The sequence below is a fragment of the Salmo salar genome, chromosome ssa17, assembly GCF_905237065.1.
Source record: "Salmo salar chromosome ssa17, Ssal_v3.1, whole genome shotgun sequence".
Taxonomy (NCBI): Eukaryota; Metazoa; Chordata; class Actinopteri; order Salmoniformes; family Salmonidae; genus Salmo; species Salmo salar.
The window spans coordinates 69027840-69050537 of NC_059458.1; the positions used below are offsets into that span (position 1 = coordinate 69027840).

A 22698-nucleotide genomic window follows, 5' to 3' on the forward strand; every position below is an offset into this window, starting at 1 on the left:
TCGCTCGCTCGCTATCAGTGGAATAGGCTGGACGTTGGTTTGCAGACTCACTTTTAATGTTCTGACTGTCTGCAAAACCAAATAAGGAAACCACTGCCTATGCACTACAAAATATTTTCAAAACATAAAAAATATGATTTCATTATTCATTTCCCAAAACGTTTTGCTACATTTGGAGGCCATGGATACTGAGCAGGCTTCCCTAACAAAACACCGCACACTGGATGCACCTGCATCGAGCTGCGTGTAGCAGACAGAGTTCACGAAATTGCTTATATTTTTTAGCATGCATCTCAATTTAGGAAAGTAGCCTTAATTACCTCACTCACCAAATGCACGGCTTGCTTCTGAGGATAAACGGACGAATAGCCGTCTCGTTATTGTAGCATAGGCTATGTGATTCAATCAAGCTTGATGCTTCCCTAGCGTCCAGTCCGTGGAGAATGAGGGGTCATTATGGGGTGAAAAGGAAATGAATGAAACTACCCGCCCCCATTGGATTGGATAGTATTGAAGCCGCAGTGCTACTGTTACAGCGCATTGGTCTATAGGCCTATACAATGTAACAGGCGGTAATTACATTGTTTTTGTGTGTTCATTCACACAAGTGCACGTCTAGTAAGTTTGTTACATATTGTCTTGTTTTGAGTCTTGTTTGTTGATAATATCAATTTAATTAATCAAGTGCACCCTGTAGATGAGGTTTATGGGGTTTAAAAAATACACATTCTGGGAAAATAATGTTATTTACCCAAGCAAAGTGTGGTCTGATGCAAATAATTTCATTTGACACCTCATGCGGTTAGGGCATATTTTAGAGACTGGTTTTGGGTAATTTGTGGTTTCAAAAACACTTCACGTCATCCATTCTGATCAAGTGGTCAACAAGGAGGCGCGGGCGGTTCTATCAACAACAGCTCCCTCTTCATTATGCAGAGTAGTCTGCCTGTTGATGAAGTGGACGGCTCTCCGAACCCCACAGGCTAAGGTTAATTTGGTATTTCAACAGAGAGCAGAACATCATTGATTTGACTGGCGTGGTCAATCATTTTAAGAATGCTGAAAGTGAAAATGACTTTGGGTCACACAATGAATACAAAGATGATGGCGAAAAACAAATGCGCTAATGGGAGGTAACAGCAGTATGATTGGGAATAATGGTGTTTTTCTGCAGGGGGAGTTCAGGTGGAAGCAAACATCCACAAGCACAAATGACCATTCCCAGGCCTCAGCATGGCTATGGGGTTCTACATGACAATTACAGGGCACATGGAAATATGTTGTGGTTTGGGAGAAAGTGCCACAGAAGATTATAATTCAGGTGTGTATGTGAGGGAAAAAGTTTGGGTGAGAGACCTCCAGTTGAATAGCTAGGGTAATTGGGAAATAATTGCCCAAATGTCATAGTGACAGATTTGTAAGCTTTTAAACTTTCCCAAATATGAATTGATTGAAAAACAATAGAGAGGGCCTATCATAATTGTTTATGACTACAAGCCTATTGATCCTAGACTGGTTCCAGATCTGTCTGTGATGTCTTGTAAACACTGGGTTGGAATGTTGGAATGGGAATGGAATGACAGCACAAACAGATCTGGATTCTGGAACCAGGTTATATTTATCCTCTCTTGCTCAGCTCTACATTTTTTTTAATCAATGTTATGTTCTCCCCAGTTTTTCACATAAGTTGTCTTCAGATTGCTTCCTTTCTAACAAACAGGATGACTATTGTGTATTCCCCTCTAACCTCATCTCAGTAACCCAATAATCCCCACAGCCCATTAGGAATAGATGGAGTGCCACCAAGAAAGGATGTGTGGATGTTACCTGCTACAGCAACATCAGTCTCCCCAAACTCCATTACAGTAGGGGATGTTATGATCCATCATGGCTTCTGTGTTTCACTGAGCTAATGGGCAGAAGTCACAAACACAGCAGCTGTTTATGAGAGGGAGATCATCACAGCTCTGAATTTGAAGCCAATTTTAATCACACTCTGGAGACTGAAAATAAACTCGGAGCCAACTCAAATGTGAGAGAAATAAACAGCGTAAGTATACTTCCTTCTCTCAGAACTCAACTAATTTATATTCCTCCGCAGCACCTGTCTGTCCCTTCCCATTCCACCGTCATTAGTTTATCGCCCATCGTTTGTAGCCCGCTAAGCTCTTTAATGCCTTGTCTCGCAGGAGGGGCTAAGCTCGGGCCACGGTCGAGCAGACAAAGTCAAAGACAGGACTGGCAGAGGAGACAACAAACACATCTATCTGTCTGTGTGTAAATGGGGTTGTGTGTGTGTGTATATAGAGTGTGTCTTTATGTGTATGTGTGTGTGTGTGTCTCAGTCAGCTTCACTGTAATGACAGTGGTGTCTGTGTGATCATTGCTAACAGTGCGTCCCTCTCACTGTGACAAAAGGACACAAAATGCACTCACACTGTTTTTCGCCTTCTCCGTATTCGTTATGTGACCAGTGGCAACCCACCTGTTTACCTAAAAATAAATATATATATATATACAGTTGAAGTCAGAGGTTTACATACACTTAGGTTGAAGTCATTAAAAATCATTTTTCAACCACTCCACAAATTTCTTGTTAACAAACTATAGTTTTGGCAAGTCTGTTAGGACATCTACTTTGAGCATGACACAAGTAATTTTTCCAACAATTGTTTACAGACAGATTATTTCACTTATAATTCACTGTATCACAATTCCAGTGGGTAAGAAGTTTACATACAGTCGACTAAGTGTGCCTTTAAACAGCTTGGACAATTCCAGAAAATTATGTCATGGCTTTAGAAGCTTCTGATAGGCTAATTAACATAATTTGAGTCAATTGAAGGTGTATCTGTGGATGTATTTTAAGGCCTACCTTCAAACTCAGTGCCTCTTTGCTTGACATTATCGGAAAATCAAAAGAAATCAGCCAAGACCTCAGAAAAAATTTGTAGACCTCCACAAGTCTGGTTCATCCTTGGGAGTAATTTTTACCCAGGATTAAATGTCAGGAATTGTGAAAAACTGAGTTTAAATGTATTTGGCTAAGGTGTATGTAAACTTCCGACTTCAACTGTATATTGACTAAGTCAGTCCTAGCTCACTCATTAATGTCTTAATCGAAATTATGGATTGCCTCTTATCAGCTCGTCGTTCCCTTATAGTTTGTACATCTCAATTGTCAGTAGAAACACCATTTGTTTAAGCAAGTCAGCCATGTCAGCTAGGTTTTTTTAAAAGGCAGTAAATGAGGCTGAATGAACTGTTTCACTGCCAGACAAGGCTCCGCTGATAGCCAGGGTAGCGGTGGTAAAGATTCTGTCACAGTCGTCGTAATGATCGGACCAAACTGCAGCGGGGATGTGAATCATCTTCTTGTTTTATTGAAGAAAATAAACATTGAACAAAAGAACAATGAAAAAAACAGTCCTGTAAGGTACACTGACAATACATGGAAACAACCACCCACAAAACACAAGCTGAAAAACCCCTACTTAAATATGGCCTCCAATTAGAAGCAATGAGGAACAGCTGCCTCAAATTGAAGGCCAAACCAAAACCCTGAACATAGAAATAGAACAATTAGAAAACCCACATAGAAATAGAAAACATAGAACATAAACCAAAACCCCGAAACACACAAAACTAACACACCCCTGCCACGTCCTGACCAACTACAATAACAAAATGACCCCTTTACTGGTCAGGACGTGACAGATTCACTTCATGGTGCTGAAAGAAAGTTGGGACAGACCCTGTTGGGACAGACCCTAACAGTTTGAGGCACGTTTTGTCACCATTATAGTGCATTTCATGTATTGTTTAGTGTTGTGTAGTGACTTTGCTGGCATGTATCTAAAAAAAATGGCTAGAGTTTGCCCCACCAAGATGTACATGCTAAAATCACCACTGTGACCCAATCTCCTTTTCACTTCCATCATTATTTAATTGACCACGCCAGTCAAATCAATGATGTTCTGCTCTCTTTATAAATATCAAATTAACCTTTGTCTGTGGGGGGTCGGAGAGCCGTCCACTTCATCAGCAGGCAGACTACTCTGCATAATGAAGAGGGAGCTGTTGTTGATAGAACCGCCCGCACCTCCTTGTTGACCACATTTTTTCGAAACCTCAAATAACCCCAAACCAGTCTCTAAAATATTAATTTTACGCATGAGGTGTCAAATGAAATTATTTGCCTCAGTCAACACTTTGCTTGGGTAAATAACATTATTTCACCAGAATATGTATTTTTTAACCTCCCAAAGCCTAATCTACAGGGTGCACTTGATTAATTAAATTGATATAATCAACAAACAAGATTCAAAACAAGACACTGTGATTAAAGGACACAACACGTGAGGAAATGCACTTTAGGCGCATTCACACTGCACCTTAGCCCAGGGCTAAGAGCCTCCTTTGCCCTGAGCTAAGGGAGATTTACCTAGGGCTAAGCGAGTGTTCACACTTGCACATTCTAGTGGGTTAGCACCAACCTTAGCCTACAGCTAGCTGGCCCAGAACCAGTACCTGTGCGTTATATATATGTTTAATGCCCAGAAAGCGCTAATTCAAGCTCCCATTCACCAGCTCTGCATGCGTTATAATGTCCGAATAAGTTTGTTGATCACCAAGTTTTGCTGAGCAACTATTTTCATTTACTCCCATTAAGGCTGGCCGGTATGTACGTCCAGAAAAGGTCTAAATAAAAATTTACAAGCAACCGAAAAAATGCCTATTCGGCACCTCCAATATAAATCACTCATTACTGTCACGCACAGGTCTGAAGTTTACAACAGCTCAATACATTGGAGGCGCCGAAGAGGCATTTTTTTTGGTTGCGTGTACATTTTTATTTGGACCTTTTTTGGAAATACATACCGGCCCGTAACCCATATTTGATGATCAACAAACTGATTTTGAGAAAGCCTATATGGTGGAGGTCAGAGACCTGGCAGTCAGTGGCTTGTATTCCTGACAGTCAGTGGTGTGTATTTTGGGGAATCCAGGCTTCCCCAAAAAATTGACAAAAAAATTTACTAATTTATCTTTCCTCTCTGTTTCACAGTGCCCCTCTGTCTTTCTATGTGTTGGCCATCTATCTGTTGCTGTCTGGTCCAAACGAGTATGACATAGTTGCCGCCCATAGCATTGAAGTCAAGGGAAGCCAGCGAGAATCTGGCCTCCCATGACAAAAAAAGTATAAAAAATGTGCAAATCAGCATTGAGCTAAACTGAGCGCGCTCAACTATGAATGATCCTGGCACACTAAAAAAAAAGTGTCAAGGGAAGCTAGGTTGGAATTGGCTTCACTCCTAAGAAATCCCATTGAGAGCATATGTCATTGACAGCAAAACTTGAAATGTTTCATCTCGTTGTTGTTGTCCTCAGATGGCTAGCTAGCCAGCTAGCTAAAATTGACCCTTTCCCAAATTAGCCATGGATGAAGATAGGGATTTTTGACATGTGGTTTTACTTAATTCTCCGTACTGGCCAATGATTGTAATGGCGATTCTGATCCAACCATTAATTCATACATTGTTGTGCCCCTGGCCTGAGAGGATGGAAGTTCAATATGTAGCTAGATGTAGAAGGCTAATGTTAACTAGCTAACGTTGCCGATGAATGGAAGTTAGGCTAGCGAGCAAGCATTTTATCCAGGTAGCCTAGGACAACAAAAAATAAAAGCATGTACTGTATGACAGAGTGATAGACCGTTTCTGCATTGGTGTTTCTCTACGATTATGGTGAGTCAACATGTTTTTCTACTTTGTGGCTAACGCGCACGCACACACACACGCACACAGAAATCAGAAACATGGACAGCCACATCATATTTAGCTTACGTTTATTGGACTGAATTGTTTTTGGTATCTTTTGGTTGAGGTGATTTGATGATGTTGAAATGTTGAAGTTGAAATTGTGCTGGAATAGTGGAGGCAGCTCCTGCTTTCTTTGCGACTTGCAGTGGTTTTAACTCAATAGTTGTTTAGTGGTCCTAAAATGTCGGAAACATTAACTTGCTTGACCATGCTATAGGTCATGTAACTGTCTGTTATTTTACATGCAATATGCTTTGTGGACTTCACTGAACAGAGGTTGCTATCCGGTTTTGTGATAAAACAAAGGTGTGATTGAATTTATTCTGCCACTGTGCCTTCTTATCTTCTCAGCCTTTAGGCCTATATTTCATGGTCGCAAGGAATATGAATTAACAACCTGTTAATTCATAGAGCAAACAACGCAATTATCACAACACATAGGTTGTAATATGGATTTTTCTTGGGGAGGGGCTACTGCTGGTGGTGTGGTTCCAGGACTACAACCTACAAATTTCAAAAGTGTTCCCAGAGGTCGGACAGGTAGACAGCAAAGTTTATACAAACCATCACTATTGCAAATAAAATACGAGGCTAGAAGCAAGAGGAACTAATGTGTTAATAAATGCAGAGAAAAAAGTCTCAGAGATACAGTGGCTTGCGAAGGTATTTTTCCTATTTTGTTGCCTTACAACCTGGAATTAAAATAGATTTTGGGGGATTGTATCTTTTGATTTACATAACATGCCTACCACTTTGAAGATACAAAATATTTTTTATTGTGAAACAAACAAGAAATAAGACAAAAAAAATGAAAACTTGAGCGTTGTAGAGCCCCAACCCATCTATCTTTAAGTCATACCACAGATTCTCAATTGGATTGAGGTCTGGGCTTTGACTAGGCCATTCCAAGACATTTAAATGTTTCCCCTTAAACCACTCGAGTGTTGCTTTAGCAGTATGCTTAGGGTCATTATCCTGCTGGAAGGTGAACCTCTGTCCCAGTCTCAAATCTCTGGAAGACTGAAACAGGTTTCCCTCAAGAATTTCCCTGTATTTAGCGCCATCCATCATTCCTTCAATTCTGACCAGTTTCCAAGTCCCTGCCGATGAAAAACATCCCAACAGCATGATGCTGCCACCACCATGCTTCACTGTGGGGATGGTGTTCTCGGGGTGATGAGAGGTGTTGGGTTTGCGTCAGACATAGCGTTTTCCTTTCCTTGAATTTTAGTCTAATCTGACCAGAGCACCTTCTTCCATATGTTTCGGGAGTCTCCCACATGCCTTTTGGTGAACACCAAACGTGTTTGCTTATTTTTTTCTGGCCACTCTTCCGTAAAGCCCAGCTCTGTGGAGTGTACGGCTTAAAGTAGTCCTATGAACAGATACTCCAATTGCCAATGTGGAGCTTTGCAGCTCTTTCAGGGTTATCTTTGGTATCTTCATTTCCTCTCTGATTAATGCCCTCCTTGCCTGGTCCGTGAGTTTTGGTGGGCGGCCCTCTCTTGGTAGGTTTGTTGTGGTGTCATATTCTTTCCATTTTTTAATAATGGATTTAATGGTGCTCTGTGGGATGTTCAAAGTTTCTGATATTTTTTTATAACCCAACCCTTATCGGTATTTCTCCACAACTTTGTCCCTGACCTGCTTGGAGAGCTTCTCGGTCTTCATGGTACCACTTGCTTGGTGGTGCCCCTTGCTTAGTGGTGTTGTAGACTCTGGGGCCTTTCATAAAATGTGTATATATACTGAGATCATGTGACAGATCATGTGACACTTAGATTGCAGACAGGTGAACTTTATTTAACTAATTATGTGACTTCTGAAGGTAAGTGATTGCACCAGATCTTATTTAGGGGCTTCATAGCAAAGGGGGTGAATACATATGCACGCACCACTTTTCCGTTTTTAATCTTTTAGAATTTTTTGAAAATAAGTTATTTTTTTCATTTCACTTCGCTAATTTGGACTATTTTGTGTATGTCCATTACATGAAGTCCAAATAAAAATCCATTTAAATTACAGGTTGAAATGCAACAAAATAGGAAAAACGCAAAGGGGATGAATACTTTTGCAAGGCACTGTATTAGACAGGTGTTGTGCCGAAAATCTCCCCCCTGCCAGAATCCCCCCCCCCCTTGCATGAATGCGCACACACTCAATTCTTCATTGCTGCGACTTTCTTACTAATTGAGATTTCTGCTCTTCACTCCGTTGTCACTTCAGCCTACATTTCACTGATCTTAGTAGCAGAAAGCATTTTTATTTGTGTCCTTCAAGGCAGCTGTCAATGATCACGTTAGGCTGCGATTCATTAGATTTTTTATGGTGGTTTGATCGTGGGGGAGGCACTAGTAATGTCTGCAGTATTCGGTTTGGTGTATTAGTCTATAAATAAATATCTTTGCCAAAATTCATCTCTCCCATGTCTTATTCTATCCTGACGTGAAGTTTGTTCTATAGAAAGTATTTGACCCTGATGTGTGCCACAGAGAATATTTGACTCTAGCCACAAAATTAAGGAAATTAGAAGGGGGGGGGGATTTCGTGCAAGGCCATTTTCTTGCTTGCCGAAATCCCCCCCCTCCTATCTTGGGACTGCAAGGACTGGCACACTTCATAATCATTTTGGTAGCTCACGTTTAGCAGTAGTAACTCATGTTGACCAGTTGTGTCTGCCACAGAAAGTATTTGACTCTAGCCACAAAATTAAGGAATTTCATCAGGCAAGAAAATGGCCTTGCCGAAATCCCCCCCCCTTCTAATTTCCTTAATTTTGTAGCTAGAGTCAAATACTTTCTGTGGCAGACACAACTGGTCAACATGAGTTACCAAAATGATTCTGCACAAGGTCGCAGCAATGAAGAATTGAGTGTGTGCGCTTTCACACGAAGGGCAGGGCGAATTCAGGCAGGGGGGAGATTTTTGGCACAACACCTGTTGCATGTTGTGTTTGTCCATTAGCCCAGGGCATTGGAATACACGTGTGAATCCTTAGCCCAGAGCTAAAGCTTAGCCCAGGGTTAACAAATGCTTCTGTGAACACAGGATAAGCTAGCCCATGGCCAGTCTTCCCTGCGGCTAAGAACAACGCAGTGTGAAAGGGCCTTTTGTTGTTTCACGTCTGAGACATTGACATTGCGTGGTGTATTGCAAGCTGGTCTCAACAAAGTAATCAGTACAGGCTGGCTCCCACAGGGTTCTGGTCTAAAGTAGTGTATAATTGTTCACATCTGTGGTTGAGTGGGTTGCATCCCAAATCTATCTGCTGTTTCTCCATCTTGTCTGGATTTTCATTAAAGAGTGTTAAAAGTGTTAAAATACCTTTCATTTAAATGTTAAATAATAAACGTAGTGCACTAGAGAGAATATGGTGATGCAACCCTAGAGTCGTTAACATCATAATGTTTGTCATTGTAATTAGGTTAATATTGTAGCAACAATGCTACTGCTATGTATGTCACTATCACTATCAGAGTGCAGACTTCAGGTATCATCTAACAATGATTTTCCTACTAATTCAATCGTAAATACTTATTTCCTCAACGTTTGTAAACCTTGTAAAAAGCAATCAATGATAGTCCATCTCCCACTCATGGTTTTACAGACAGAGGTACTTGTACTTCTACAAAAAAGCTGCCCAAGGCTATTGCCACCCACAGCTCTGTGTGTGTGTGTGTGTGTGTGTGTGTGTGTGTGTGTGTGTGTGTGTGTGTGTGTGTGTGTGTGTGTGTGTGTGTGTGTGTGTGTGTGTGTGTGTGTGTGTGTGTGTGTGTGTCTGTGTGTGTGTCTGTGTGTGTGTCTGTGTGTGTGTCCTTGAGGGTGTTGCATGGGCTGGTGTCCTTGAGTACAACCAGCAGATAATGTTCATGCATATGACTGTTAAAGAAAGTACATGTACAGGGAGGACAGACAATATCTGGATTTGTCCTTGTGTAATTGTATTATTTCTTCTTTTAAATGGCCTAAGGAATATTTATTTTAATATGGTTTGATGCTGTCTGTCTGTCTGTCTGTCTGTCTGTCTGTCTGTCTGTCTGTCTGTCTGTCTGTCTGTCTGTCTGTCTGTCTGTCTGTCTGTCTGTCTGTCTGTCTGTCTGTCTGTCTGTCTGTCTGTCTGTCTGTCTGTCTGTCTGTCTGTCGTGTGTCGTCTGTCTGTGTGTGTGTGTGTGTGTGTGTGTGTGTGTGTGTGTGTGTGTGTGTGTGTGTGCGCGCGTGTTTGCGCACTTGTGTATTACCATTCTCAGCATCTGTGAATGGAAGCATGGCACCCCAGTTTCCTTCAGCAGCTGCCACTGTTGAGGCATTACACAAGCAGGGAAGTGGGAGGCAGGCTGGCAGTGCTAATGTGGGGGAAGCTGCTATAGCTGCCTAACAATAAACTCACACCTCCTCAATCTATAATCAGGAACAGGCTCGAGGCATCTGCTCTAGAACAAGATTTCGCTTTAGTCGAGAGACACTTAGTCATTTGGTGTTTTGCGGATAATATACAATGTGTCTGCAAGTATCACAGTTTAGTGTTGAAATACAAGGCTGTTTGTGCAAATATGCGTCATTAAATTAAATGGACGTTTACTTTTTTCTGTTTTATTATTATATGAATAAGATAGAAATAAGATAGAAAAATATATGGATGATTTTTTGTAAAAGACCAAGAGAAGTAGTAACACTGTTGCATGGCAATAACGTTTTCTGGTTCTGAGTCTTAGGTCTGGTCAGTGTGATGCTGAACATATGATAACGGACGATACTCATTACAGTATGTGTAGCCCATCAATCATATATATTTTATATTTTGAAATTGCAGTGCAACCTTAAAAGCTGCAATTAATGTATCGCGATCCAAGTGCTCATAATGACACTTTAGGGAAATAAACTAAACACCTGTAGGCGATTAGATTTCCAACTTTGCAATGACTCTGCGAATTAGATCGTTCACAAATGTTCACATTTAAGATCGAATGGCACACCTGGGAGAGTGTCAAGAGTCATTCGTATCATTTAGGAAAATTACGCACAGTTTCGATCCATTTTGCCCCAAATGATTTAAGGTTTTTCTTGTGTTAATTACGAAAGTAGGCTAGAACATGTCTTCAAGGTCATGGCTCATATAAAGTAGGTTGGATACAGTATGGGGGAAAACGTATGCTGCAAAGGTACAGACACTTGCGTGCTCATAAGAACTGCTTCTGCACGGTGGGGAATCCTGCGAAAGTCGAGAAGTACGGCAATTGGTCCGCTAAATACAGTATCTCTCTATATTCCGCCGGAAAATCTGGTGTGAAGGTGAAGAGAAGCATCTGGCGCGTGGGAGGCATCGATTTATAACTTCTGATCACAACCCGGTTCTTGGAAAAACGGGTGCCTGACTGCCTGTAAAACCTTAATGAACAGCTCCAACTCAATAGTCAAGTTCAACTTTTGCCATGGGAACGTAGCCAAGTCAAACGGAGGATAGCGCATCGTTCTCCGAATAAAATATCACTGACGGGGCGATTTCAAGCCAACGACTTGTGAGATATGTTGACAGACGTGGAAAACAACTGTTGAGGGGAAGCCGAGAATGAGGATGTATTTTCCTAACGTGGACTACAGGCATTTTGGTATAGTTTGCTTGCATCATAGGCATATGTTGCAGTGTGCTAGAGGAGAGAGGAAGGTTTATTCGGGGTGCTGGTGCAATTGATGCCCAAGTGCTTCTACAGGAACCACCTGTAACTTTTACAACATGGATAGCTGTCGTTTTTATCGATGTGAAACAAACGTTTTAGAAGAGCATGATAACTTTTTAGGGGGCTAACAATAAGTTGGAATTTAGCCTAAAATATTAACTATTTCTGATATTAAACGTTTGCATCATTTATGAAAGTCAATCTAGAGAAAACAAATCTAGCTCATCCAAAGAGAGCTACTAAGTTTATTTAATATAAGATTTTTCCCTCCCTGGGTTGAAGAAATCTCGTTGGCTCATATGGGACTGAGGCACTCGCGTTGCCTGCTCCTACGGAGAAAAATGGCGGAGCCGGACAATTCTGAGGTATGTCAGTTCGCTGGTAAATGATCCAAGGAGTGACATATGCTGTTCAAAATCTTTCGTTATATTGATATAATCGATAATAATCAATTACTGATTGTTCTGTTTATTAATGTTTTTGTGTCTTTGTCAGTTTTGAAGTAATTAATATAGTGTCGACTACTGGTGTCTGTAAAAAGCAATGCAGACACATGCAACGTTTAGTTGTTTTTGTAAATTGTTATGGCATATATCCCGTTAAAATATCATATTTGCAAAGAAATGCAATGCAGAAATGATCTGTAGTGGTTAGCGTGTGCGCTGTCCTTGGTGCTGATTTCACTATCCGTTCGGCACAATCTGTCGCATGGACTCCTGCTGCTCTGAAAACGGGTAGATGCGTAACATTATGTAATCTAGCCTACCAAGTGACCTCTAATGCATTCTAAGTGCTTCACTGTATTTGTAAATAACACATTTAGCCATGTAATGCTATAACAAATGGTTTTGAATTAAAGTGCACTGTATTGAAAGCGATTTGTTACTGCAAACAGATCCAGTCCTGTTGTTCTTCTCTGATAATGTTCAAGTGCCCTCTCTTCAAATACACCTCCACTCACTTTTGTCTGTCCCTAATTCTCAATCTCTCTCTTGCTCTCCCTTCCTTCCTCTCTCTATATATATCTCTCTCTCCCTCCCACCGTTTCATCTCTCACTCTCCCATCTCTCTTTCCTCCCCACATTGTCTATCTTTATTTCTGTCTCTTTATTTGCGCTATCCCTACCCTTCTCTCTGTCTTCATATTCCCTATTTCTCTCTGCCTCACCCCCTCCTCTCTATCTTAATATTCCCTATTTCTCTCTGCCTCACCCCCTTCTCTCTGTCTTCATATTCCCTATTTCTCTCTGCCTCACCCCCTTCTCTCTGTCTTCATATTCCCTATTTCTCTCTGCCTCACCCCCTTCTCTCTGTCTTCATATTCCCTATTTCTCTCTGCCTCACCCCCTCCTCTCTATCTTAATATTCCCTATTTCTCTCTGCCTCACCCCCTCCTCTCTCTGTCTTCATATTCCCTATTTCTCTCTGCCTCACCCCCTCCTCTCTCTTAGCGGCAGCGTACCATCACTACCCCCCAGTCGCAGTCCTTTCAGCCTGCCTCCTTGCCCAAACCTGTGCCTACTGTCCACCATGTGCCACACCCTCCACATACGCCCCATGTAGCGGCCCTGCCCACCTGCCCCGGGCGCGGCAAGATGGCAAAGCTGCTCAACCCAGAGGAAATGACATCGCAGGACTACTACTTTGACTCCTATGCCCACTTTGGCATCCATGAGGTAGGCAGGGGACTCATCCATGAAGTAGGTAGGTGGGTAGGAGACTCATCCATCAGATAGGTAGGTAGGAGACTCATACATGAGGTAGGTAGGGGACTCACCCATGAGGTAGGTAGGTAGGTAGGTAGGTAGGTAGGTAGGGTAGGGTGGGTGGGTAGGCAGGGTGGGTAGGTAGGGTGGGTGGGTGGGTAGGTAGGGTGGGTGGTAGGGTAGGTAGGTAGGTAGGTAGGTAGGTAGGTAGGTAGGTAGGTAGGTAGGAGACTCATCCACGAGGTAGGTGGGTAGGTAGGTAGGATACTCATCCATGAGGTAGGTGGGAGACTCATCCATGAGGTAGGTAGGAGACTCATCCATGAGGTAGATATAGTGCCTTCAGAAAGTATTCACAACCCTTTACTTTTTCCAAATTTTGTTGTGTTACAAAGTGGGATTCAAATGGATTTAATTGTTGGTTTTTTGTCAACAATCCACATACTCTGTAATGTGAAACTGGAAGAACATTTTGAAAATTTGTTTTAAAAAAACAACAAGTTCTACAAAATAAAATATTAATATACCTTGATGAGATAAGTATACAACCCCCTAAGTCAATACATGTTAGAATCACCTTTGTCAGTGATTACAGCTGTGAGTCATTCTGGGCAAGTCTCTAAGAGCTTTGCACACTTGGATTGTATTGTACAATATTTGCACATTATTCTTAAAAACATTCTTCAAGCTCTGTCAAATTGGTTGTTGATCATTGCTAGACAGCCATTTTCAAGTTTTGCCATAGATTTTCAAGCCGATATAAGTCAAAACTGTAACTAGGCAACTCAGGAACATTCAATGACGTCTTGGTAAGCAACTCCAGTGTATATTTGGCCTTGTGTTTTAGGTTATTGTCCTGCTGAAAGGTGCATTTGTCTCCCATTGTCTGTCGGAAAGCAGACTGAACCTGTTTTCCTCTAGGATTTTGCCTGTGCTTAGCTCTATTCCGTTTTTTTATCATTAAAAAATAAAAATTCTCTCTTCCTTGACAATGACAAGCATACCCATAACAGGATGCAGCCACCACCATGCTTAAAAATATGTAGAGTGGTACTTAGTGATGGATTTGCCCCAAACATAACACTTTGTATTCAGAACCTAAAGTGAATTTCTTTGCCACATTTTTTGCAGTTTTACTTTAGTGCCTTATTGCAAACATGATTCATGTTTTGGAATATTTTTTATTCTGCACAGGCTTCCTTCTTTTCACTCTGTCAATCAGGCTTATATTGTGGAGTAACTACAATGTTGTTTATCCATCCTCAGTTTTGTCCTATAACATCCATTAAACTATTTAACAGTTTTAAAGTCACTATTGGCCTCATGGTGAAATCCCTGAGCGTTTTCCTTCCTCTCCGGCAACTGAGTTAGGAAGGACGCCTGTATCTTTGTAGTGACTGGGTGTATTAATACACCATCCAAAGCATAATTAATTATAATTATAACCAACAGGTGCCCTTCTTTGGGAGGCATTGGAAAACCTCCCTGGTCTTTGTGGCTCAATCTGTTTGAAGTTCACTGCTCGACTGAGGGATCTTACAGATAATTGTATGTGTGGGGTTCAGAGATGAGGTAGTTGTTCAAAAATCGTGTTAATTAAACACTATTATTGCACACAGAGTGAGTCCATGCAATTAATATATACATTAATATGTGACTTGTTAAGCAAATTTGTACTCCTGAACTTATTTAGGCTTTCCATAACAAAGGGTTTGAATACTTATTGCTCAAGACATTTCAACTTTTAATTTGTTATTCATTTGTACAAAATTCTAAAAATGTAATTCCACGTTGACATTATACGCTATTGTGTGTGGGCCAGTGACCAAAAAAAGTCTGTAACACAACAGAATGTGGAAAAAGTCAAGTGGTGTGAATATTTTCTGGAGGCACTGTAGGTAGGAGACTCATGGATGTTCTTACTATCCTGCCTGTTGGGATGTTTTGTAACCACTGCTTGCTCTCTGGGGGGTTTAGGCTTTACACGTTTTCGGATGCAGCTGCCAGCACATTTAATTGATGGATTGACAAGCAGACGTACAGACGGACTGACTGAACAACTAAGGAACTGACTAATGGACTGACTGGTTTGCTGACTGCCTGCCTGCTTGACTGACTAACGGACTGACTGGTTGACTGCCTGCCTGCCTGCTTAACTGACTGACTATCATGGGACTGACATCCTGGTACCTGGCATGGATAAGGAAAGAGGGCGAGGCATTGAAGTGTCAGACTCATACCCCAGATAGTGATCTATTGAAGTGTCAGACTCATACCCCAGACGTGATCTATTGAAGTGTCAGACTCATACCCCAGATAGTGATCTATTGAAGTGTCAGACTCATACCCCAGAGGTGATCTATTGAAGTTTCAGACTCATACCCCAGATAGTGATCTATTGAAGTGTCAGACTCATACCCCAGATAGTGATCTATTGAAGTGTCAGACTCATACCCCAGATAGTGATCTATTGAAGTGTCAGACTCATACCCCAGATAGTGATCTATTGAAGTGTCAGACTCATACCACAGATAGTGATCTATTGAAGTGTCAGACTCATACCCCAGATAGTGATCTATTGAAGTGTCAGACTCATACCCCAGATAGTGATCTATTGAAGTGTCAGACTCATACCCCAGATAGTGATCTATTGAAGTGTCAGACTCATACCCCAGATAGTGATCTATTGAAGTGTCAGACTCATACGCCAGATAGTGATTTTTTGAAGTGTCAGACTCATACCCCAGATAGTGATCTATTGAAGTGTCAGACTCATACCCCAGATAGTGATCTATTGAAGTGTCAGACTCATACCCCAGATAGTGATCTATTGAAGTGTCAGACTCATACCACAGATAGTGATCTATTGAAGTGACAGACTCATACCACAGATAGTGATCTATTGAAGTGTCAGACTCATACCCCAGATAGTGATCTATTGAAGTGTCAGACTCATACCCCAGATAGTGATCTATTGAAGTGTCAGACTCATACCCCAGATAGTGATCTATTGAAGTGTCAGACTCATACCCCAGATAGTGATCTATTGAAGTGTCAGACTCATACCCCAGATAGTGATCTATTGAAGTGTCAGACTCATACCCCAGATAATGATCTATTGAAGTGTCAGGCTCATACCACAGATAGTGATCTATTGAAGTGTCAGACTCATACCCCAGATGCTCTAGGTAACCTAAAAGAGAATGGGAACAACCAAAAAATGTGTTTCTATCGAGGTCTTTATTTAGCATGTGGGTCAGGTTACAGTCTGAATGCCAAGCAGACCCAAGAACAGAACTGCCCCCGATAAAATGTGTGAGTGTGTGTGCATGTGCAGATAGACACAGTTTAAAGAGCCTGTTCCAGCGATGCAGCCTAAATACTGCCTCTGTCACAATGATCGTTTTCTATTAATAGAAATCCAGAAGCTGTCATTTCTACATGTTTAAGAGGACATGTACTACGTCCCAAATGGCACCATATTCACTATGTAGGACACTTCTTTCAAACAGGGCCCATAGGGATCTGGTGGAAAGTAGTGCGCTATACAATATGGGGACATTTGGGACACACACATGTACCTCCCACTTCTGAATTGTTCAGTGTAGCATATTCATTACGTCCTGTATGAGGACATTTATATACACATTTTCCACACTCTGTTGAATCTCTCTTAGCCTGATATTAACCCAATGAGTCCCACCGTATTGCCAGGGCGTTTTGGACATCTAAGCCCTTTTTTAACATAGTGTGTTTGAGTTACAGACTTCTGGGTTGTACCATTGGATTTGTTTATTTCTTCTGCACCCATAGACACCATTAGTCTGTGTGATTAATGGGGGCTGCACTAGAGCGGCGTTTTTGAGACAAGGGCGGATCCCAAAGGGTGTCTGGGTCCGGGTTTTTATACAAAAATATCTGTAGAGTCCGAATGTTTTGAGCTACAAGCTATTAAAAGCTATCTATGAAAAACTACTTTGCTCTATGAAGCAGACAAGCCACACAAGAGTGATTAGAAGGTAAGGGGTTCTTCTACATAGAAGATCATAGGAAATCCCAGGACATACTGTCTGTAATACTATGATAAGCTCACATAGTTGATGTCACAAACTCCAAACTCCAAACAGTTGTTAGATATACATTTTTTCACAGACCTTAGTTTTTAAATTGACATTTGTCAATAAAACCCATGAATGCAACTGTTTAAGTCAAATTGCGTTTTGTGTTCTACTCGTAGCCCTGGTTGTCCTGAAAATAAAATGGTAAAACACTTCATTGTGAGGCTAAATATGAGGGCTGGACATGCAGATAACTGAAAGTCAGATGAATGAAAAGCCGCTCTTCGCTGGGATCTCGGGACTGATAGGGTTAAGTCTTTTTGAGCTTGACATCCTCTGTGTATCATGGTATCATGTTTTTCCTGACCCCATGACCTGACCAGGTAAAACTCCTGGACCTAGTCATTGTCACAGAGCTACAAAGTCTTGCACATTCTGGAAATCCTAACTTCCACATAAGTCAAATATTCACTTAGTCTCCCATTGACACCAATGCATGACTAAAGACGGGATATTCCGCAATACTTCTGTGATAAGGATTGAATCCAGCCCTAAGTGAAAATTCGACTTAAATAAAAGTTAGGATTCAGCTCTCTGTGAGATTCCCAATCCTATCAACATTCCCATCTTGTTCCCTGTTGGACAGGAGATGCTGAAGGATGAAGTACGGACCCTGACCTATAGGAATGCCATGTACCACAACAAGCACATGTTCAAGGACAAGATAGTTCTGGACGTGGGCAGTGGGACAGGCATCCTGTCCATGTTCGCTGCCAACGCGGGCGCCAGGCACGTGTACGGGGTGAGAGTCCTTGTCCTGCTTTAAACACAAAACACATTTTTCACACTGTTCATTTGCCAAACGTTGTCGAACGTTGCAGATAGACATTCCATGAATAGAGCTGATGTGATTCCTTAATTCTCCATGTGGAGAGGCATGTTCGTTCTACATAGCCTATTTCTATCTAAACGTTCCAAAACGTTGCGTGCTTCTGAACGCGCCCCTGACTATGCATTTAACAGATGGCTGTTGGACACTATAGGGCCGAGCTGAACCATACCCTGCTGGGTTTTATATTTTCCTTTCACATTGTCCTTTTCCAGCATGGCTCAAGCAGCCATGGTGGATGCGTTACCAGGCCAGCCCAGATCGGCGTGGCCTGGCTCGGGTTGGCCCTGTAGTGTGAACCAGGCTGCGGAACAAAAGGACTTGATGGTTGATATTCGACTGTCGTACAGTCGTCTGATCTGTCTGTTGAGTTGAAGTGGATATAAATGATACAAGTCCTGGTGGGTGTAGCACTGACACTTGTTCACACACACACACACACACACACACACACACACACACACACACACACACACACACACACACACACACACACACACACACACACACACACACACACACACACACACACACACACACACACACACACACACAGAAACCAGCAACCTGCTTCCGGTTCATGGTGTAAATTGTCCTCCATTAGCATCTTGGCTAACCCTTCTGAGATCCTGCCATGTAACTACACCAGTGTCGCCTCTGTAATGCTAACAAGCTAACACACATCAGAGGCACATCTCCAGGCTCCCGTCCAGATGATCGCTAATGCAGAAGATCACAGAGTCAATGTCTGCATCCCAAATGGTCTTATGAATCATATATAAGAATCATATATATATATAGGGAAAAGATACAGCACATGGATAACATTTTTGATAAAGTGGAGATTGGATCTAGGATGAGTGGAAAAGCTGCAATGATTGCAGTGGGTGCCCTTGTGTGTGTGTGTGTGTGTGTGTGTGTGTGTGTGTGTGTGTGTGTGTGTGTGTGTGTGTGTGTGTGTACCTGTAGACTAATGTCAGACCTAACATTCATCAACGAGTATGTAGGTGATGTGCACATCCAACATTTCTCCACTGAATAAAGCACAGGAGCAGTCCTTTTCTTTATTTACTGACATTCATCAAACCTGTGTTTGTTCCTTCTTGTTATGTTCCCCAGATTGAGTGTTCAAGTATATCAGAGTATTCTGAGAAGATCATCAAGTCCAACCACCTACACAATGGTAAGAGCTACACTACAAACCAATCATCTATATAGGTTCACACAGGGTAGGCGACATGGCTATGTCCTGTCAAAGTTACATGCTACAAGTTAACTAGTCAAGGGACAAGGATTTGGGGAGGATAAACTGAACTGTGTCTAAAGGCAACTTCTGATTCTAGAACTGTGTCTAAAGGCAACTTCTGATTCTAGAACTGTGTCTAAAGGCAACTTCTGATTCTAGAACTGTGTCTAAAGGCAACTTCTGATTCTAGAACTGTGTCTAAAGGCAACTTCTGATTCTAGAACTGTGTCTAAAGGCAACTTCTGATTCTAGAACTGTGTCTAAAGGCAACTTCTGATTCTAGAACTGTGTCTAAAGGCAACTTGGAACCATAATATGCATAGTACACATCATAGGCTACTCATGTTCTGTGGATCCTTATTACTATATGGGTGCAGTGGGGGAGACAGCTGGCTTACTGAGAGATAACATGATATATTAACATTGATAAAGTATCAATGAGAGAGAGAGAGAGGGGGGGGGGAGAGGAAGTTAGAGAGGCAGGGGAGAGAGAGAGATAGAGGGAAAGGGAGAGAGAGAGAGATATTCAGACAGACATCTTCACCCTGGACTCCGGCTGGCAGCTCTCCTCCCAAACAAAACATCCCTAAACTGAGACATCAATCAGAATGAGCTGTATGTCACTGATCACCACTCTGAAATGTCACATTGATGGAACTCCACAGATGGACATCTAATTGAATGACCCAGAACAAAAAGTGGAACATTGACACTTGATCAATGTTATTCTAACATTCAGAATATATTTTTGTTGTAGTGGAGTGTTTGGTGTAGTGGAGTGCAGTGTTTGGTGTAGAGTAGTGTTTAGTGTAGTGGAGTATTTAGTGTCGTGGAGTGTTTAGTGTAGTGGAGTGTTTAGTGTAGTGGGGTGTTGTGTACTGGAGTCTTTAGTGTAGTGGAGTGTTTAGTGTAGTAGTGTTTAGTGTAGTGGAGTGTTTAGTATAGTGGAGTCTTTAGTGTAGTGGAGTGTTTAGTTTAGTGGAGTGTTTAGTATAGTGGAGTGTTTAGTATAGTGGAGTCTTTAGTGTAGTGGAATGTTTAGTGTAGTGGAGTGTTTAGTATAGTAGTGTTTAGTGTAGTGGAGTGTTTAGTATAGTGGAGTCTTTAGTGTAGTGGAATGTTTAGTGTAGTGGAGTGTTTAGCATAGTAGAGTGTTTAGTGTAGTGAAGTGTTTAGTGTAGTGGAGTGTTTAGTATAGTGGAGTTTTTAGTGTAGTAGAGTTTTTAGTGTAGTGGAGTGTTTAGTGTAGTAGAGTGTTTAGCATAGTAGAGTGTTTAGTGTAGTGAAGTGTTTAGTGTAGTGGAGTGTTTAGTATAGTGTAGTTTTTAGTGTAGTGGAGTGTTTAGTGTAGTGTAGTGTTTAGTATAGTAGAGTGTTTAGTGTAGTGGAGTGTTTAGTGTAGTGGAGTGTTTAGTATAGTGGAGTTTTTAGTGTAGTAGAGTTTTTAGTGTAGTGGAGTGTTTAGTGTAGTAGAGTGTTTAGCATAGTAGAGTGTTTAGTGTAGTGAAGTGTTTAGTGTAGTGGAATGTTTAGTATAGTGGAGTTTTTAGTGTAGTGGAGTGTTTAGTGTAGTGTAGTGTTTAGTATAGTAGAGTGTTTAGTGTAGTGGAGTGTTTAGTGGAGTGGAGTGTTTAGTGTAGTAGATTGTTTAGTATAGTAGAGTGTTTAGTGTAGTGGAGTGTTTAGTATAGTAGAGTGTTTAGTGTAGTGGAGTGTTTAGTGTAGTAGATTGTTTAGTATAGTAGAGTGTTTAGTGTAGTGGAGTGTTTAGTATAGTAGATTGTTTAGTATAGTAGAGTGTTTAGTGTAGTGGAGTGTTTAGTGTAGTAGAGTGTTTAGTGTAGTAGTGTGTTTAGTATAGTGTAGTGTTTAGTGTAGTGGAGTGTTTAGTATAGTGTAGTGTTTAGTGTAGTGGAGTATTTAGTGTAGTAGAGTGTTTAGTATAGTGGAGTGTTTAGTGTAGTGGAGGGTTTAGTGGAGTGGAGTGTTTAGTGTAGTAGATTGTTTAGTATAGTAGAGTGTTTAGTGTAGTGGAGTGTTTAGTATAGTAGAGTGTTTAGTGTAGTAGTGTGTTTAGTATAGTAGAGTGTTTAGTGTAGTAGAGTGTTTAGTGTAGTGGAGTGTTTAGTATAGTGTAGTGTTTAGTGTAGTGGAGTGTTTAGTGTAGTGTGGTGTTTAGTGTAGTGGAGTGTTTAGTGTAGTGGAGTGTTTAGTGTAGTAGAGTGTTTAGTGTAGTAGAGTGTTTAGTGTAGTGGAGTGTTTAGTATAGTGTAGTGTTTAGTGTAGTGGAGTATTTAGTGTAGTAGAGTGTTTAGTATAGTGGAGTGTTTAGTGTAGTGGAGTGTTTAGTGGAGTGGAGTGTTTAGTGTAGTAGATTGTTTAGTATAGTAGAGTGTTTAGTGTAGTGTAGTGTTTAGTATAGTGTAGTGTTTAGTGTAGTGGAGTGTTTAGTGTAGTGTGGTGTTTAGTGTAGTGGAGTGTTTAGTGTAGTGGAGTGTTTAGTGTAGTAGAGTGTTTAGTGTAGTAGAGTGTTTAGTGTAGTGTAGTGTTTAGTGTAGTGGAGTGTTTAGTATAGTGTAGTGTTTAGTGTAGTGGAGTATTTAGTGTAGTATAGTGTTTAGTATAGTGGAGTGTTTAGTGTAGTGGAGTATTTAGTGTAGTATAGTGTTTAGTATAGTAGAGTGTTTAGTGTAGTGGAGTGTTTAGTGGAGTGGAGTGTTTAGTGTAGTAGATTGTTTAGTATAGTAGAGTGTTTAGTGTAGTGGAGTCTGTGTTGTGAGTGACATTCTGTGTCCTGTCCTTCAGTCATCACCATCTTCAATGGGAAGGTGGAGGAGGTGGAGCTGCCAGTGGAGAAAGTAGACATCATCATCTCAGAGTGGATGGGCTACTGTCTCTTCTACGAGTCTATGCTCAATACGGTCATCTTCGCCAGGGACAAATGGCTAGTAAGCCTGTGTGTTTGTTTTTGTGTATTGGTGTGTGTGTGTGTGTGAGAGAGAGAGAGAGAGAGAGAGAGAGAGAGAGAGAGAGAGCAAGAGAGAAAGAAAGATAGAGAGATAATACAGGTGTGGGATCTTAATTTGGTCAGTCTTTTGTTGCTGAGAATTTTCTTGCACCGCAGTAAATGCAGATGAGCTTTGAAAATGTACATAAATAACACACGTAACAATATTTCACTTTTCATGTAGCCTACTTTTGTCCAGCTAATAGCCTAACCACCGATCAAGCAACGTTATGGACTAAACGTTCAAATCCTGTTGCTGCAGGATAATTTTTCTGTGACAATATAGATCAAATGA

At 41.2% G+C, this 22698-nt stretch overlaps 2 protein-coding genes across 3 annotated transcripts in view; one reads left to right on the forward strand and one right to left on the reverse strand.

Moving 5' to 3' along the window:
• The window catches only part of tspan11 (tetraspanin 11), a 35337-nt gene extending 34883 nt beyond the window's left edge, over positions 1 to 454 (reverse strand). The window contains exon 1 of one of the 2 annotated variants that reach the window (XM_045700041.1): positions 330 to 444. The gene's annotated coding sequence lies outside the window, so the exon portion shown is untranslated. Of the gene's footprint in view, positions 1 to 320 lie in introns of both variants that reach the window. The other variant, XM_045700040.1, reaches the window with a different exon arrangement.
• Positions 455 to 11099: 10645 nt separating this feature from the next.
• The window catches only part of LOC106609630 (protein arginine N-methyltransferase 8-B-like), a 28756-nt gene continuing 17157 nt past the window's right edge, over positions 11100 to 22698 (forward strand). Inside the window, exons 1-5 of the mRNA XM_045700037.1 lie at positions 11100 to 11862; positions 12949 to 13173; positions 17908 to 18063; positions 19270 to 19333; positions 22202 to 22344. Of these exons, the coding sequence (XP_045555993.1) occupies positions 11797 to 11862; positions 12949 to 13173; positions 17908 to 18063; positions 19270 to 19333; positions 22202 to 22344 (654 nt within the window). The 5' untranslated portion in view covers positions 11100 to 11796. The remainder of the gene's footprint in view (positions 11863 to 12948; positions 13174 to 17907; positions 18064 to 19269; positions 19334 to 22201; positions 22345 to 22698) is intronic.